This window comes from Mixophyes fleayi, chromosome 1 (assembly GCF_038048845.1).
Source record: "Mixophyes fleayi isolate aMixFle1 chromosome 1, aMixFle1.hap1, whole genome shotgun sequence".
Taxonomy (NCBI): domain Eukaryota; kingdom Metazoa; phylum Chordata; class Amphibia; order Anura; family Limnodynastidae; genus Mixophyes; species Mixophyes fleayi.
In genome coordinates, this window is record NC_134402.1 from 760455 (window position 1) to 776592 (window position 16138).

A 16138-nucleotide genomic window follows, 5' to 3' on the forward strand; every position below is an offset into this window, starting at 1 on the left:
AAAGGGTCTACTAGTCCCCATCCTACGTCCTACTGACTCCTTTACATTCCCTACAATAAAGGGTCTACTAGACCCCATGTTCACTACTATTAGATATAAGAGCATGCAAACTGGAGGTTATACATCAATTACAGATGTAAAGAAACAATCATGACACAATACACAATAGAGATGATAATCAGTGTGCTTGTTATTGTGTCACATGAACACATCAAGCAGTATAAACAATGTAATTATGTAATACCTCACATAAGGAACATGTGCATGGACCAAAGTAATTACAGGACAATGTGTTCTCCAGGCTGTAAAGGAAAATAAAAGTAATCAATAAGGTGTACATGAAACATTTATAATTCAAGTTATTTAACCATTAGTTTTTTTAGTGCCTATCTGACCAGTCCAAAATAATTCTTATTGCAACAGGGTTAGGGTTAGGGTTAGGGTTATGTCCCTTTCTGAGCTAACACCTCCTCTAACACCATCCACTCATCATCTGACGCCATCTTTATGTTTGGAAAATGTTTGGCCAGAGATGAATCTCATTATTCTTTCTGTTCTTCTCCTTCTTAGAGGAACTAAACTGACCAGTTTCAGGTTTGTATAATTTAATGGTACTACTGTGCAATTACCGGTCTAGAAGATAAAATGTAAACTACCCCACTGGGGCATTTGATGAAGGGAATTACTTGTGCAATATCATAGGTACAGTAAACTTGGACAGGTATTTTGAAACCGTTAACTACAATGGCTGTAAGACTGCTGCAATTCTGGCCTTAAAAAATGCAGAAAAGTACATTTTGGGGGTTTCAATAACAACCTTTGTACCAAACCTGTAGTTCTACCCACATCAGCAGGAATGATAGGATTTTGATGCTATTACCTCCAGTGTATAAAAAAGTTAAATCTTGGGCAATAAACGTAAATCATTTTGTAGTATCGACTCACTGGTATTTCTCTCTAAATAGCCATGAACTTTAGACAAATTATTTCCATCAGAAGAGATTTCTCAGTCAGTCTGTTACTTTTGGACATTATCAATAGTAAAACTAGATGTAATGAACCTCACTCTGATGAATTTCCTCTTAGGTTACAGGTCTGTAGTAAGGTTTGCTTGATACATAAATTTTACATCGAGAAACTGAAGAACATTCTCAAGTAAAAAGTCTACTGACCCTATAACTGTCCCTAAAGCTCTACTAGTCCCCTTCATGGGTCAATGAATCTCTATTATTCCAATGCACTGTACAATGAAGGATCTACTAGTCCCCATCATTGGTCCATGATGATCTATTAATTCCATTACATTCCCTACAAGAAAGGTTGTACAAGTCCCCATTATAGGTCCACAAATCTCTACTGATTCCATTACAGTCCCTGCAATAAAGTGTCTCCTAGCCACTCTATGGATCCATCATGATCTATTGATTTTCCTATCACAGATCCATGAATCTCTACTGATTCCAATACGTTGTACAATGAAGGAGCTACTATTCTCCTGTAGTGCAGCAGACAGAAGTTGCTAGGAGGTCTCAGATCCAAACAATAAAATTGCCTTTGTTATTGAGGGATCTGCATTGCAATGGAGGAGAGTGAATAAAGGTCCAACAGCAATTTTAATTTTGTTAATTTAATATTTACAAACATTTCTGCATATATATATATATGATATGTATGATTCCATGAAGTACAACAAGGAGCCTGTCTTCTCTTGTCCCTTATGGAATAGTTACAGAAAGCTGTTTCCTCATCCTGACCATATAATCTCTTTGTGTCATCTCCCAATATTGGATGTTGAATCTTGACAATGTCTTCACTAATTGTCTCATCACTATTGCATATCATTAGAAGTATCAGATGCTGGGTGTGATTCAGAACATACAGCTTTATAAAGGAGATTGTCATCATCAGTTCTCATAATGACTGTTACCAGCTTAGTCCCTCTATGACAATTCATTTATCATGTTACCTCTTCATATGGGTTGCTGTGAGGGAACGTCCTTCATCCATATATTCATTATTTATAGAGATCTCACTAAGCAGGCAATTACCAGCTCCAGACATTTGTCTTGTAGGTAAAACTAGAAGCTAGGTTACAGGGAAAGCAGGTGTACAGGAGGTAGGACCTATTGGGGCAATCTAGGTGCTGATTCAAGTTCACTGCGTGGCAAGATGATTTAACGATGGTCGAGAGTCCCACTGAGGCTCTTCCCTGACCAGAATGGTTACTTGTAATTTATCTCTATTATCTATGCATCACTTGTGACACAGATAATATGACAATCAGTGGTTTGTGATTCCTTACAATTTATCTCACAGAGCCTCTCAAAGCCAAGATTCCAAAAAGAAGGAACCGAAAGCAAGTAACAGGTAACAGCACGCAGAGTATAGGTGGACGGTGTTTGTTACTTGTTACCTTGTCACGTTCGGGTGATGTGTAATGTGGCTGTGTGTTGGCTTTTACTTTTGTGAATTATTATATATAAATTCTGTGTTCTCTAAATCCCATACTCTAGATTCAAAGACTCTAGCCTGTACACTACATGAACTGACATGCCCTGAATTAACTCTGTACACCACGTTAGTCTTCCCAGACTTCCATGTTAGTTTTCTCAGACTTCCATCTTAGTTTTCCCAGATGTCCATGTTAGTTTTCTCAAACTTCCATCTTAGTTTTCTCAAACTTCCATCTTAGTTTTCTCAAACTTCCATCTTAGTTTTCTCAAACTTCCATCTTAGTTTTCTCAGACTTCCATGTTAGTTTTCTCAGACTTCCATTTTAGTTTTCCCAGACGTCCATGTTAGTTTTCTCAAACTTCCATCTTAGTTTTCTCAAACTTCCATCTTAGTTTTCTCAAACTTCCATCTTAGTTTTCTCAGACTTCCATTTTAGTTTTCTCAGACTTCCATGTTAGTTTTCTCAGACTTCCATTTTAGTTTTCCCAGACGTCCATGTTAGTTTTCTCAAACTTCCATCTTAGTTTTCTCAAACTTCCATCTTAGTTTTCTCAAACTTCCATCTTAGTTTTCTCAGACTTCCATTTTAGTTTTCTCAGACTTCCATGTTAGTTTTCTCAGACTTCCATTTTAGTTTTTCCAGACTTCCATTTTAGTTTTCTCAGACTTCCATGTTAGTTTTACCAGAGTTCCATGTTAGTTTTCTCAGACTTCCATGTTAGTTTTCTCAAACTTCCATCTTAGTTTTCCCAGACTTCCATGTTAGTTTTCCCAGACTTCCATGTTAGTTTTCTCAGACGTCCATGTTAGTTTTCTCAAACTTCCATCTTAGTTTTCTCAAACTTCGATCTTAGTTTTCTCAGACTTCCATCTTAGTTTTCTCAGACTTCCATTTTAGTTTTTCCAGACTTCCATTTTAGTTTTCTCAGACTTCCATGTTAGTTTTACCAGAGTTCCATGTTAGTTTTCTCAGACTTCCATGTTAGTTTTCTCAAACTTCCATCTTAGTTTTCTCAGACTTCCATGTTAGTTTTCCCAGACTTCCATGTTAGTTTTCTCAGACTTCCATGTTAGTTTTCTCAGACTTCCATGTTAGTTTTCTCAGACTTCCATGTTAGTTTTCCCAGACTTCCATGTTAGTTTTCCCAGACTTCCATCTTAGTTTTCTCAAACTTCCATGTTAGTTTTATCAGACTTCCATGTTAGTTTTCTCAGACTTCCATTTTAGTTTTTCCAGACTTCCATTTTAGTTTTCTCAGACTTCCATGTTAGTTTTCCCAGAGTTCCATCTTAGTTTTCTCAGACTTCCATGTTAGTTTTTCCAGACTTCCATCTTAGTTTTCTCAGACTTCCATGTTAGTTTTCTCAAACTTCCATCTTAGTTTTCTCAAACTTTCATCTTAGTTTTCTCAGACTTCCATCTTAGTTTTCCCAGACTTCCATGTTAGTTTTCTCAGACTTCCATGCTAGTTTTACCAGAGTTCCATGTTCGTTTTCTCAGACTTCCATGTTAGTTTTCTCAAACTTCCATCTTAGTTTTCTCAGACTTCCATGTTAGTTTTCCCAGACTTCCATGTTAGTTTTCTCACACTTCCATGTTAGTTTTTTCACACTTCCATGTTAGTTTTCTCAGACTTCCATGTTAGTTTTCTCAGACTTCCATGTTAGTTTTCCCAGACTTCCATGTTAGTTTTCCCAGACTTCCATCTTAGTTTTCTCAAACTTCCATGTTAGTTTTCTCAGCCTTCCATGTTAGTTTTCTCAGACTTCCATTTTAGTTTTTCCAGACTTTCATTTTAGTTTTCTCAGACTTCCATGTTAGTTTTCCCAGAGTTCCATCTTAGTTTTCTCAGACTTCCATGCTAGTTTTTCCAGACTTCCATCTTAGTTTTCTCAGCCTTCCATGTTAGTTTTCTCAGACTTCCATTTTAGTTTTTCCAGACTTCCATTTTAGTTTTCTCAGACTTCCATGTTAGTTTTCCCAGAGTTCCATCTTAGTTTTCTCAGACTTCCATGTTAGTTTTTCCAGACTTCCATCTTAGTTTTCTCAGACTTCCATGTTAGTTTTCTCAAACTTCCATCTTAGTTTTCTCAAACTTTCATCTTAGTTTTCTCAGACTTCCATTTTAGTTTTTCCAGACTTCCATGTTAGTTTTCTCAAACTTCCATCTTAGTTTTCTCAGACTTCCATCTTAGTTTTCCCAGACTTCCATGTTAGTTTTCTCAGACGTCCATGTTAGTTTTCTCAAACTTCCATCTTAGTTTTCTCAGAATTCCATGTTAGCTTTCTCAGACTTCCATGTTAGTTTTCTCAGACTTCCATTTTAGTTTTTCCAGACTTCCATTTTAGTTTTCTCAGACTTCCATGTTAGTTTTCTCAGACTTCCATTTTAGTTTTTCCAGACTTCCATTTTAGTTTTCTCAGACTTCCATGTTAGTTTTACCAGAGTTCCATGTTAGTTTTCTCAGACTTCCATTTTAGTTTTCTCAGACTTCCATGTTAGTTTTCTCAAACTTCCATCTTAGTTTTCTCAGACTTCCATGTTAGTTTTCCCAGACTTCCATGTTTGTTTTCTCAGACTGCCATGTTAATTTTCCCAGACTTCCATGTCAGTTTTCCCAAACTTCCTTGTTAGCTTTCTCAGACTTCCATGTTAGTTTTCTCAGGCTCCCATGTTAGTTTTCCCAGACTTCTGTGTTAGTTTTCTCAGACTTCCGTGTTAGTTTTCTCAGACTTCCGTGTTAGTTTTCTCAAACTTCTGTGTTAGTTTTCCCAGAATTCCATGTTAGTTTTCCCAGACTTCCATGTTAGTTTTCTCAGACTTCCGTGTTAGTTTTCTCAAACTTCTGTGTTAGTTTTCCCAGAATTCCATGTTAGTTTTTCCCAGACTTCCATGTTAGTTTTCTCAGACTTCCGTGTTAGTTTTCCCAGACTTCCGTGTTAATTTTCCCAGACTTCCGTGTTAGTTTTCCCAGACTTCCGTGTTAGTTTTCCTAGACTTCCAGGTTAGTTTTTCTAGACTTCCATGTTATTTTTCCTAAACTTCCATGTTAGTTTTCCCAGACTTCCATGTTAGTTTTCCTAGACTTTCATGCTGTTCTTTTTCTTCTTAAATTAACATTTTTACATTCTTGTTCTTTAGCGAGAACAAAGTACGTCATCCCTTCCGTTTCTTTTGATGACAAGATTTCTGTGACGCCTCTTTATTATCACTTCACTTCCTTCTCTTTGCTTTAATTACTTCATCTTTCTTCAAATGCTAAATGCTAATAAAAATTAAACTTTGTGAATTAGTTGTGGAAACACTGATATGAAGTTTATCTTGTACAGTCTCCACATATGACCCACTCGTAGTATGTATTGGCATATAAAAATGAGATTGCCAATATGAACATTCTTTTATCATGCTCTTCAGCATCTCCATTATTTGATCTCTCTTACGCAGGTTGTACCTGGACAAACAAAAGCCATCGTTCCGCTTGCACTCTGTTAAGTGTGCTGGGACAGAAGTTCACTTGTCTCTGTGTCCTCTTGAATTCTACAAAGTAAACAACTCTGTCAGCTGCCAGAATGGAGCACCAGTTGTTGTGAGTTGCACCATTGGGCCTGTATTCACAGGTTCAGGAGCTCCAGGACAGACAGCCATGAAGAAGAAGAAAGTGGTCCAGCAACAACAGCGTGAGGTCAGTAAGAGTGATATCCATAAATAGCCTAGGCCTATATCCAAACATATACTCATCGGATGCATTGCTATGACAATAGCCAAGTTTCCATCTTTCTGTCTACTTACAGGGGATTATCAGGCTAAAAGGAGGAGCACGGCCAGGGGAGGGTCGTGTTGAGATCTTGAAGAATGGACAGTGGGGTACGGTGTGTGATGACCGCTGGGATCTGCACGCAGCCAGTGTGGTGTGTAGAGAGTTGGGCTTTGGAAGTGCAAAGGAAGCCTTGACTGGAGCACGCATGGGACAGGGTGAGTGGTCATGGGAGAAAGGAATATCTGATTTCTGGTGCAATATAAGGATGATGATGATGATGATTGCTTTCCATTGTGCACAATAGGAAGAATTTCTCGGGAAGCTAAAACACATCATTTCTACCCCTAAAATATTCATTCACACATAGAAACAAAACAGAGATGCAGTCTCCAGTACAAGAGATGGATTCAGGCTTTGTCAGTGCTGAACTAGAGCAGGATCCTTCACTTACTAAAATGCTTCACAGAGGTTGTTATTATTATTATTATTTCATTTAGGTGCAAGTTTCCTCATACATCATTTTCTGCATGTAATGAACCAGGGAGCAATAAAATATCAAGACCCTGTTATCGCGACTAAAAATAGGGCTTAATTTTGCTAATTTCTTTGCTCGCACCTGCTAGTGTGGGCATGAGATAATGTGTCATTAACATGATTGAAAGATTCAGCAGTACAATTAATATACCACAGACTTGGGTCTGTGATCCTGGAACAATCAATAACAGAGGTTCCCAAATGCTCATTTGTATAGATCACCATCCAAGGAGAAAAAGAACCCCTTGGAAAGAGTAGCTGTGGCAAGAACAATGGGGTCATAATGAGGCTATGGTGAGAAATAGGATAGCTAGGATGAGAGATGGACAAAGAGGAGAAGACGTGTCACAGATCTACAATCACACATCAAGGCCGCCTTCAGGAGAACCCCACTGGTACTGCTCAAATGCTGCTCAGTCTTAAATCACGAAGGTCCTGGAAGTTTACTAGGCTGGGTGACGGTGCCAGACAAGAAACATAAGATAAACAAGGATTAGGATAGAGCATTGCCTTTAGTAATAGGACAATTCACATATAGACGGAGCCTGGAGGTTCTCTCCAGAGATGGTGCTGGGCTTTGTTGAGAGAGTTTCAGGAAGTATGTCAGGAACGAGCATTCGCTAGAAGCCTGGTACATAATTATAACCCCAGTGTGACGTCATCAGTGGCACAAGTAGAATATTCCCACCCTAGTAAGCTCTCTGGACTTTTATCTGCTCCCAACGGACGCCACTTTGTTTTATGTTTTTGGGATTAACCTCGCTGCATTTTTTAAATTTCTTCTATGTTGCAAATTTTCCTTTATATCATTTATTTATGACAAACTTTGCCACAGAAATCATTGTGTGTAAAAAATGATGAGATTTGTAGCAGAGGGTGATAAAATCATCTGTAAGCAGTAAAATAAAAGCTAAAATATGGATATGAATGTGGAACATGATTGGACATGGAAAGGAAAAGCGGAATAGCAGAAATATCCTTTCCTGTCGTCATTAACAACCATCATTCTTCTTTCTTATACGGCCTTAATGTAGATACTATTAGTTATTTCTAAACCTTTATTGGCTTATTATTATCTTTTATTTATTACACTTTTTCATATCATTTATTATCATTTATTTGAAACAATATTATTATACTTTGATTTATTTATTTACTTGAATTACACTAGACCAGTGGTTCCCAAACTTTTGCAGTTCGCGGCACCCTTAGAGTCTCCAAATTTTTTCAAGGCACCCCTCCAAAAAAATTACTGAGCAGTCCTGTTTTAGAAGTAGTTGGGTCAAAAAATTGTAATAAGTATTTAGGTCACGACAAAAATACTTATTTAGTTGTATGCAAAAATGCCCCCTCTGCATCCAGGCACGCTGCCCCCTCTGCCCTCTGTCACGCTGTCCCCCTCCTCTGCCCTCTCACACTGTCCCCTCCTCTGCCCTCTGCCACACTGTCCCCCTCCGCTGTCCCCCTGTCCCCCTCCGCTTCCACACTGTCCCCCTCCACTGCCACACTGTCCCCCTCCGCTGTCCCCCTGTCCCCCTCCGCTTCCACACTGTCCCCCTCCACTGCCACACTGTCCCCCTCCGCTGTCACCCTGTCCCCCTCCGCTTCCACACTGTCCCCCTCCGCTGCCACACTGTCCCCCTCCGCTGTCCACTGTCCCCCTGCGCTTCCACACTGTCCCCCTCCGCTGCCACACTGTCCCCCTCCGCTGCCACACTGTCCCCCTCCGCTGCCACACTGTCCCCCTCCGCTGCCACACTGTCCCCCTCCGCTGCCACACTGTCCCCCTCCGCTGCCACACTGTCCCCCTCCGGTGCCACCATCCTTTTCACTCTGCCCCACGCCAAACATAAAAAAAAGTGAAGACAGAAACTTACCAATCCGTCGGGCGCCGGGACCCAGCAGCCTCCTGTCTCCCGCAGCTGTCACTGAATATAGACGTCAGTAACAAGCTGCTGCGGGAGAGAGGAGGCTGCTGGGTCCCGGCGCCGCGCTGATTGGTAAGTTTCTGTCTTCTCTTTTTTTTATGTCTGGCTCGTGGCACCCCAGTGACAGCGCCGCGGCACCCCTGGGAGCCGCGGCGCACACTTTGGGAACCGCCGCACTAGAACTATGTTTGAACAAATCCTGATACAAAAGTATTCATTGTTTAAAATTATCCAAGTAGATAGGATATGAATAATCAACACTGCCACTACTACTACTACTGTTACTACTACTACTACTACTACTGCTACTACTACTACTACTACTACTGCTACTACTACTACTGCTACTACTACTACTACTACTACTACTACTACTACTACTACTGCTACTACTACTACTACTGCTACTACTACTACTACTACTACTACTGCTACTACTACTACTACTACTAATACTACTGCTACTACTACTACTACTACTACTGCTACTACTACTACTACTACTACTGCTACTACTACTGCTACTACTGCTGCTACTACTACTACTACTACTACTGCTACTAATACTACTACTACTGCTACTACTACTACTACTGCTACTACTACTACTACTACTACTACTGCTACTACTACTGCTACTACTACTACTCTTACTACTACTACTACTGCTGCTACTACTGCTCTTACTGCTGCTACTACTACTACTACTGCTGCTGCTACTACTACTACTACTGCTACTACTACTACTACTGTTACTACTACTACTGCTACTACTACTACTACTACTGTTACTACTACTACACTACTACTACTCTTACTACTACTACTCTTACTACTACTACTACTACTGCTGCTGCTACTACTACTCTTACTACTACTACTCTTACTACTACTACTGCTGCTACTACTACTACACTACTACTACTCTTACTACTACTGCTGCTACTACTACTACTCTTACTACTACTACTCTTACTACTAACACTACTGCTGTTGCTGCTACTACTACTAATCTTACTACTACTGTTACTACTACTACTCTTACTACTACTCTTACTACTACTGCTGCTACTACTGTTACTACTACTACTCTTACTACTACTCTTACTACTACTACTACTCTTACTACTACTACTACTCCTGCTACTGCTGCTACTACTACTACTACTACTGTTGCTACTACTACTCTTACTACTACTGCTACTGCTACTACTACTACTGTTACTACTACTACTACTACTACTGCTGCTGCTACTACTACTACTACTACTGCTACTACTACTACTAATACTACTACTACTACTCTTACTACTACTGCTACTACTACTGTTACTACTACTACTCTTACTACTACTCTTTCTACTACAATTTTTACTACTACTACTACTCTTACTACTACTACTACTCTCACTACTACTACTGCTGCTGCTACTACTACTACTGTTACTACTACTACTCTTACTACTACTCTTACTACTACTACTTTTACTTTTACTACTACTACTACTCCTCTTACTACTACTACTGATACTACTCTTACTACTACTACTGTTACTACTACTGCTACTACTACTACTCTTACTACTACTACTGCTACTGCTGCTGCTACTACTACTCTTACTACTGCTGCTACTACTACTCTTACTACTACTACTACTACTACTGTTGCTGCTGCTGCTGCTACTACTACTACTGCTGCTACTACTACTCTTACCACTACTGCTGCTGCTGCTACTACTAATCTTACTACTACTGCTACTACTACTCTTACTACTACTACTACTACTGTTACTACTGCTACTCTTACTACTACTACTACTCTTACTACTACTACTGCTACTGCTACTACTGTTACTACTACTACTACTGTTACTACTACTATTCTTACTACTACTACTGCTACTACTACTACTGTTACTGCTTTTACTACTACTGCTACTGCTGCTGCTACTACTCTTACTACTACTACTACTCTTACTACTACTACTACTGCTACTACTCTTACTACTACTGCTGCTACTACTACTACTGTTACTACTACTGTTACTACTACTACTCTTTCTACTACTACTCTTACTACTACTCTCACTACTACTACTGCTGCTACTACTACTACTGTTACTACTACTACTACTCCTCTTACTACTACTGCTACTACTACTGTTACTACTACTACTCTTACTACTACTACTACTGCTGCTACTACTGCTGCTGCTACTACTACTGTTACTACTACTCTTACTACTACTACTACTGCTGCTACTACTACTCTTACTACTACTGTTACTACTACTGTTACTACTACTACTCTTACTACTACTACTACTACTGCTACTACTACTACTGTTACTACTACTACTACTACTGTTACTACTACTAGTACTACTACTACTGCTACTACTACTACTGCTACTACTACTACTACTACTTTAAAAGTTATGGTTGGTGAGACGCAAGAATCATCTCTATAATACAAATCTCTTCTGCATCTTTATTTTGCCTGGACAATGTCCTGAATTATCTGCTGATAACATTTACTCCTGTTCTGTTACTTCTTATGCTTCTTCTCTTTCCCTCACATATATTGTTTCTCTCGCACAGGTATGGGTCCTATTCATATGAATGAAGTCAGATGTTCTGGAAATGAAAAGTCCCTGTTTGACTGTCAGTACAAGAACATTACACAAGAGGACTGTAAGCACAGTGAGGACAGTTCCGTCAAATGCAACATTCCATACATGGGGTACGAGGCCACGGTCAGTAACGTCAAATCAGATTATTTATAATGTGGTTATATGATGAAATAATGTCTTCTATGATTATTACATGAATGTGAATAGAGAATCACATTGTTCTATGAAGGCAGATGATCATTTGCTGAAGTTGAACTGATGATATCAATAGAAATTACATGGATGTGGGTGAGGGTTTGTTGGCTGTTGTGTCTCTGGACAGAAGATATGAATGGACATTATGTGGATGTACATGAGACGTTGTTGGCTGTTGTGTCTCTGGACAGAAGATATGAATGGACATTATGTGGATGTACATGAGACGTTGTTGGCTGTTGTGTCTCTGGACAGAAGATATGAATGGACGTATGGAGACAGGAACGGACTGAATGTTGTGATATTCTCTACGGATTTATTGAATGTTGTGGACGACGATAATCGGTGATGTTTCAGATTTTTTTCCTACAATCTCATTTTCTTTATTGAGAGAATTAGAAACAGAAAAAGTGATTAAGGGCAAAAAACACTTGATGAAATTATTTAAAATGTTATAAAATTTTACAAATATGACACTTGTAACAAAGTACAATAATTTAAGAATTTATGAGAATTTAGGCGTTATCTTATTAATACATTTATAAAGAGAAGAATTGTGCAATAAAATATGAAACTTAAACGTCTAAGGGATAGGTACAGTCACTACACGTGTTATAAACCAATATCCCCAGCCCTTACATATTAAATAATTAATACAAAATACAAAGATTTTTATTAGTACTTTATTTAATTTAGTATCATACTATAAATTATTATTATTATAATGAGATAACATTAAATGTGGGGCCCAACACGAAATATAAAACAACCTCACTTAGATGGATGGGTAACATTTCATAGGATCTATAGTCTTACAAAACTAATAATATAAACGTAATTAATTGAAACAATATAATCAGCCAACAAAATTAGACCATAAAGGGTTTATCTAATCCCAAAATAATACATTTCCTTCCTTTTGATGTTATGTATAAGCTGGATTGGTCAGCAATGAAGTATTATATTGCACAGTTGTGGTGTCTTCAGGGAGCTCCATCCCAACCATATGTGACTATGAGGAAGATCAGAGACACTTCTTCTCCATCCTCCAGTACCAGAAACATACTGGACTTACACCTCGTACGCAGAGACATGACCAGGCGGTATATATAGCGATGACAAATGTTGCGGTATTAATTATGAAATATATATGGCAATATGAGATCAACATATATAGTTACACTTGTGTCATTAAACATATTCATGGAGATCAACCTGTATCCTCACTATTTAATATTTAAAATTATTTCTTGTATTATTTACTTACTAATATAAACCATTCTGACCTTACAAAACCATTCAATATATAAAAGAATAAACTTCAGGAGAGAGATTCTCCCAAAAAGATTGTTACATGATATAGTCGTCCGTATCAGCGGAGCCGTACAAGTGTTACAGTAGGTATCAGTGTGTCGTCTACCAGTTGTCACCCTTCTGGGGCTCAAGGATACACCCGTAAAACTGTGCAGTTAGGTTCTCACTGTGGGGGGACAGAGGGCGAAGTGTTCAAACCAAACATAGGGCAGGAATTCCTCTTGCTCTGTATTATCTATTCTTATGCTCTGGCGCGTATAACTTAATCGTTTTTGAAACAGAGTATATATATATATATATATATATATATATATATATATATATATATATATATATAATATATACGTTGTTGTCATCTATCACCAGGTCAGATCTTCACAGAGTTCCTTATATAGTACCTACATATCCTGGAGTGCTTTACAGAGAATGTTTCATCATTCACATCAGTCCCTGGCCCAATAGAGCACTAATATTCTCTACCACACTGACACACTAGGGTTAATTTCATCAGAAGCCGATAAATCTACCAGTATGTGTTTGAAGAGTGGGAGGAATCCTGAAGCACACAAGGCCTAGTTGCCCAGTTCTTAGATAACTTTACCCTCTAGTTTTCCCACATTCTTTCCACTGTCCAACTTAATCATATTCTAGGGGTTTTAAACATCCTCACCAACAATGCCACCTCTAAACTAAGCTTGTGCCCTTCAGTAGTCTCTATCAGCTGACATCATCCCTGAACCTTCTGAACTCCATGTCCCGCTTCTCTAACTCTTCCCACTCTCTGACCACAAGCTCCTTTCCATCTACTTCACTTTGCCTCCTGCGCCCAAATCCAAACAACACATCTAAATGACCTTGACCAGATCCTCTTCTTAGCATCACTTGAACAACACATCTCTCCCGTTTTCACCTAGTCCTACACTAATGCTGCAGCTCTAGACAAGAATCTCCACCCACCACACATCATCTCAGATGAGTCAATATTCCACCTTGACACTACAGATTGGATACCTGCAAAAGTATTTCCATAATGGCGTGCACCAATGGAGAAAATCTCGCTACAGTGCTGGCTTTCTCCACTGTTAATGTCTTTGCCACCATCAACTTGCTTCTCTGCCCTCCCCCACCACCCTTCCCTCACTGCTCATGACTCACCTCCTACTTCAAAGGTAAAATGTAATCATCCATCAAGAAAACTGCACTAGACAGACCCTCCTTCTGTCCACTCAACTATCCACTGTTTTTTTATCTCCTGTTACAGAGGACAAGGTCTTCACATTCCTCTCTTTCACATCCTCTCAGTCTGTCCCTTTCACTCCTTTACCACCCAACTCCCCCAAACTATCCTGTCATTCTTGTCTACACCTAGCTCACCTCTTCAATCTCTCCTTCTCCACTGGCACTTTCTCTCCCATCTTCAAACATGCGCTCATCACTCCTAGAACTCAAGAAACCAAACTATATGAAAGGCTTGTCTACAACTGCCTGACCCACGTTCTCTCTACTCAGTCTTCTCAACCCTCTGCAGTCAGACTTTCACCATCTGCACTACACTGAGACTGCACTCACTAAGGTTACCAATTCTGTACTCAGGTGTAAGGATCACTTCTTGATCTCTCTGTCACCCTAATATGCTCCCTTGACAACACTATTTTCTCCTAGTTCACTTCCAACCTTTCTGAACACTTCTTCAGTTTCTCTACTACTGAAACATCTATCTGTTGAGGTCCCTCAAGGCTCTGTTCTCAGCACTATGCTTTTCTCTTTTTATACATCTTGTCTCTGAGAACTAAGACTCCCCTTTGGACTCCACTATCACCTCCATTCGATGACACACAAATCTACATCTCCTCCCCTCTTTTTCTCTGACCCTGTGTACAACTGCCTCTCTGTCGTCCACACCTGGATGTCCCAACCCTACCTAACGGAGCTCATCATCTCCCCACACTAGTTTCACTACTCCACATCTAGATTCTAACAGCTGACAACATATCACTGTGCCATGTTCTACAGCCCGCTCCTCAGCTTCACTCCCATATCCTGTCCTGTTGCCTCTTCCTTTGATTATTAGAATATGTCCACAATGATATTGATGATTATGGGAACATTGATCATCTAGACAGCATGATGTATAACACACACTTTGATACAGGGGTGGGGTACGTGTCGCCGATGCTGGTAAATCCGATGCTGAGGACACCTACAAAAGAAAACCGATTTGAGTAAACAAGGACAAGAATATACACAGACTTACCTGATCAGCGACTGTCCAGATATCCGATCACATATTCGATCCCAGCAGAACACTGACAGCAGCTTCTTCCGAATGCACAGTTGTCCGGCAGTAGTGCCTGACGTCAGTGCGCCCTCAATGAATTTTTATTTAAAGCGGCAATGTCGGGACCCCTCTCTTAACAGTTAACCTGTGTGGTCCCGACATTGCCGCTTTAAATAAAAATTCATTGAGGGCGCACTGACGTCAGGTATTACTGTCGGACACCTGTGCATTCAGAAGAAGCTGCTGTCAGTGTTCTGCTAGGATCGAATATCTGGATAGTCGCTGATCAGGTAAGTCTGTGTATAATCTTGTGATTGTCTTCTCAAATCGATGTTTTGTAGGTGTCCTCAGCATCGGATTTACCAGCATCGGTGAAGAGACCGTGATACAGATGGTCCAGAGGAGCATCGCAAAACATACAGGAAATATATGAAAAATCCTGCCCCTGATATATGAAACAATTTTTGGGGAAAGCCAGAAATCCCTTTAATTGTGGGTTTAAATCAAAGGATCCTTATTCCTTACCTCTCAGATCCGACTGGCAGGGGGTCGATCCCTGCATGAGGGGCGGGTAGAGGTTTTGTGGGGACCTCGAGGAGAAGAGCGCTGGGGTCTGATTTGTGGAAACGGCTGGGGAACCAAAGAAGCCGCAGTTGTGTGCCAGCAATTGGGTCTCGGATTTGTAAGCACTGCTCTGCAGGTATGTATTAAATTGTATTATATGTCAACAGAGCGTGGATCTCTATATGTGTTAGAAAGTGCAACAGGAAGAGTCTATGGGGCTGAGTCATTAGGGAGAGTAAACCAAAAAAGGAGTAACTTTGCACCTCAACAAAACCATGTTGCACTGGAGGGGGGGTAAATTTAAAATGTGGGACAGATTTATATTTGGGGTAGGACATGTCCTAGATCAACTTTAAATTTCAGAATAAAAATAAATTTATCAAGTATTTGTGTGTTACATGAGAAAAAAGACAATATTTTCTTTATGTGCAAAATAATAAACCAATTTGCACCCCTTGTATTGTAACATGGTTTGTCCA

At 39.6% G+C, this 16138-nt stretch overlaps 1 protein-coding gene across 6 annotated transcripts in view; it reads left to right on the forward strand.

Annotated features, from left to right (window-relative positions):
- Window positions 1-16138, forward strand: part of LOXL3 (lysyl oxidase like 3) — a 98904-nt gene that overhangs the window by 61300 nt on the left and 21466 nt on the right. For 3 of the 6 annotated variants that reach the window (XM_075178382.1, XM_075178455.1, XM_075178475.1), the window contains 5 exons: window positions 2317-2367; window positions 5901-6138; window positions 6248-6428; window positions 11277-11431; window positions 15628-15795. In XM_075178382.1, the coding sequence (XP_075034483.1) occupies window positions 2317-2367; window positions 5901-6138; window positions 6248-6428; window positions 11277-11431; window positions 15628-15795 (793 nt within the window). The remainder of the gene's footprint in view (window positions 1-2316; window positions 2368-5900; window positions 6139-6247; window positions 6429-11276; window positions 11432-15627; window positions 15796-16138) is intronic. The other 3 variants (XM_075178465.1, XM_075178485.1, XM_075178477.1) reach the window with 2 other exon arrangements.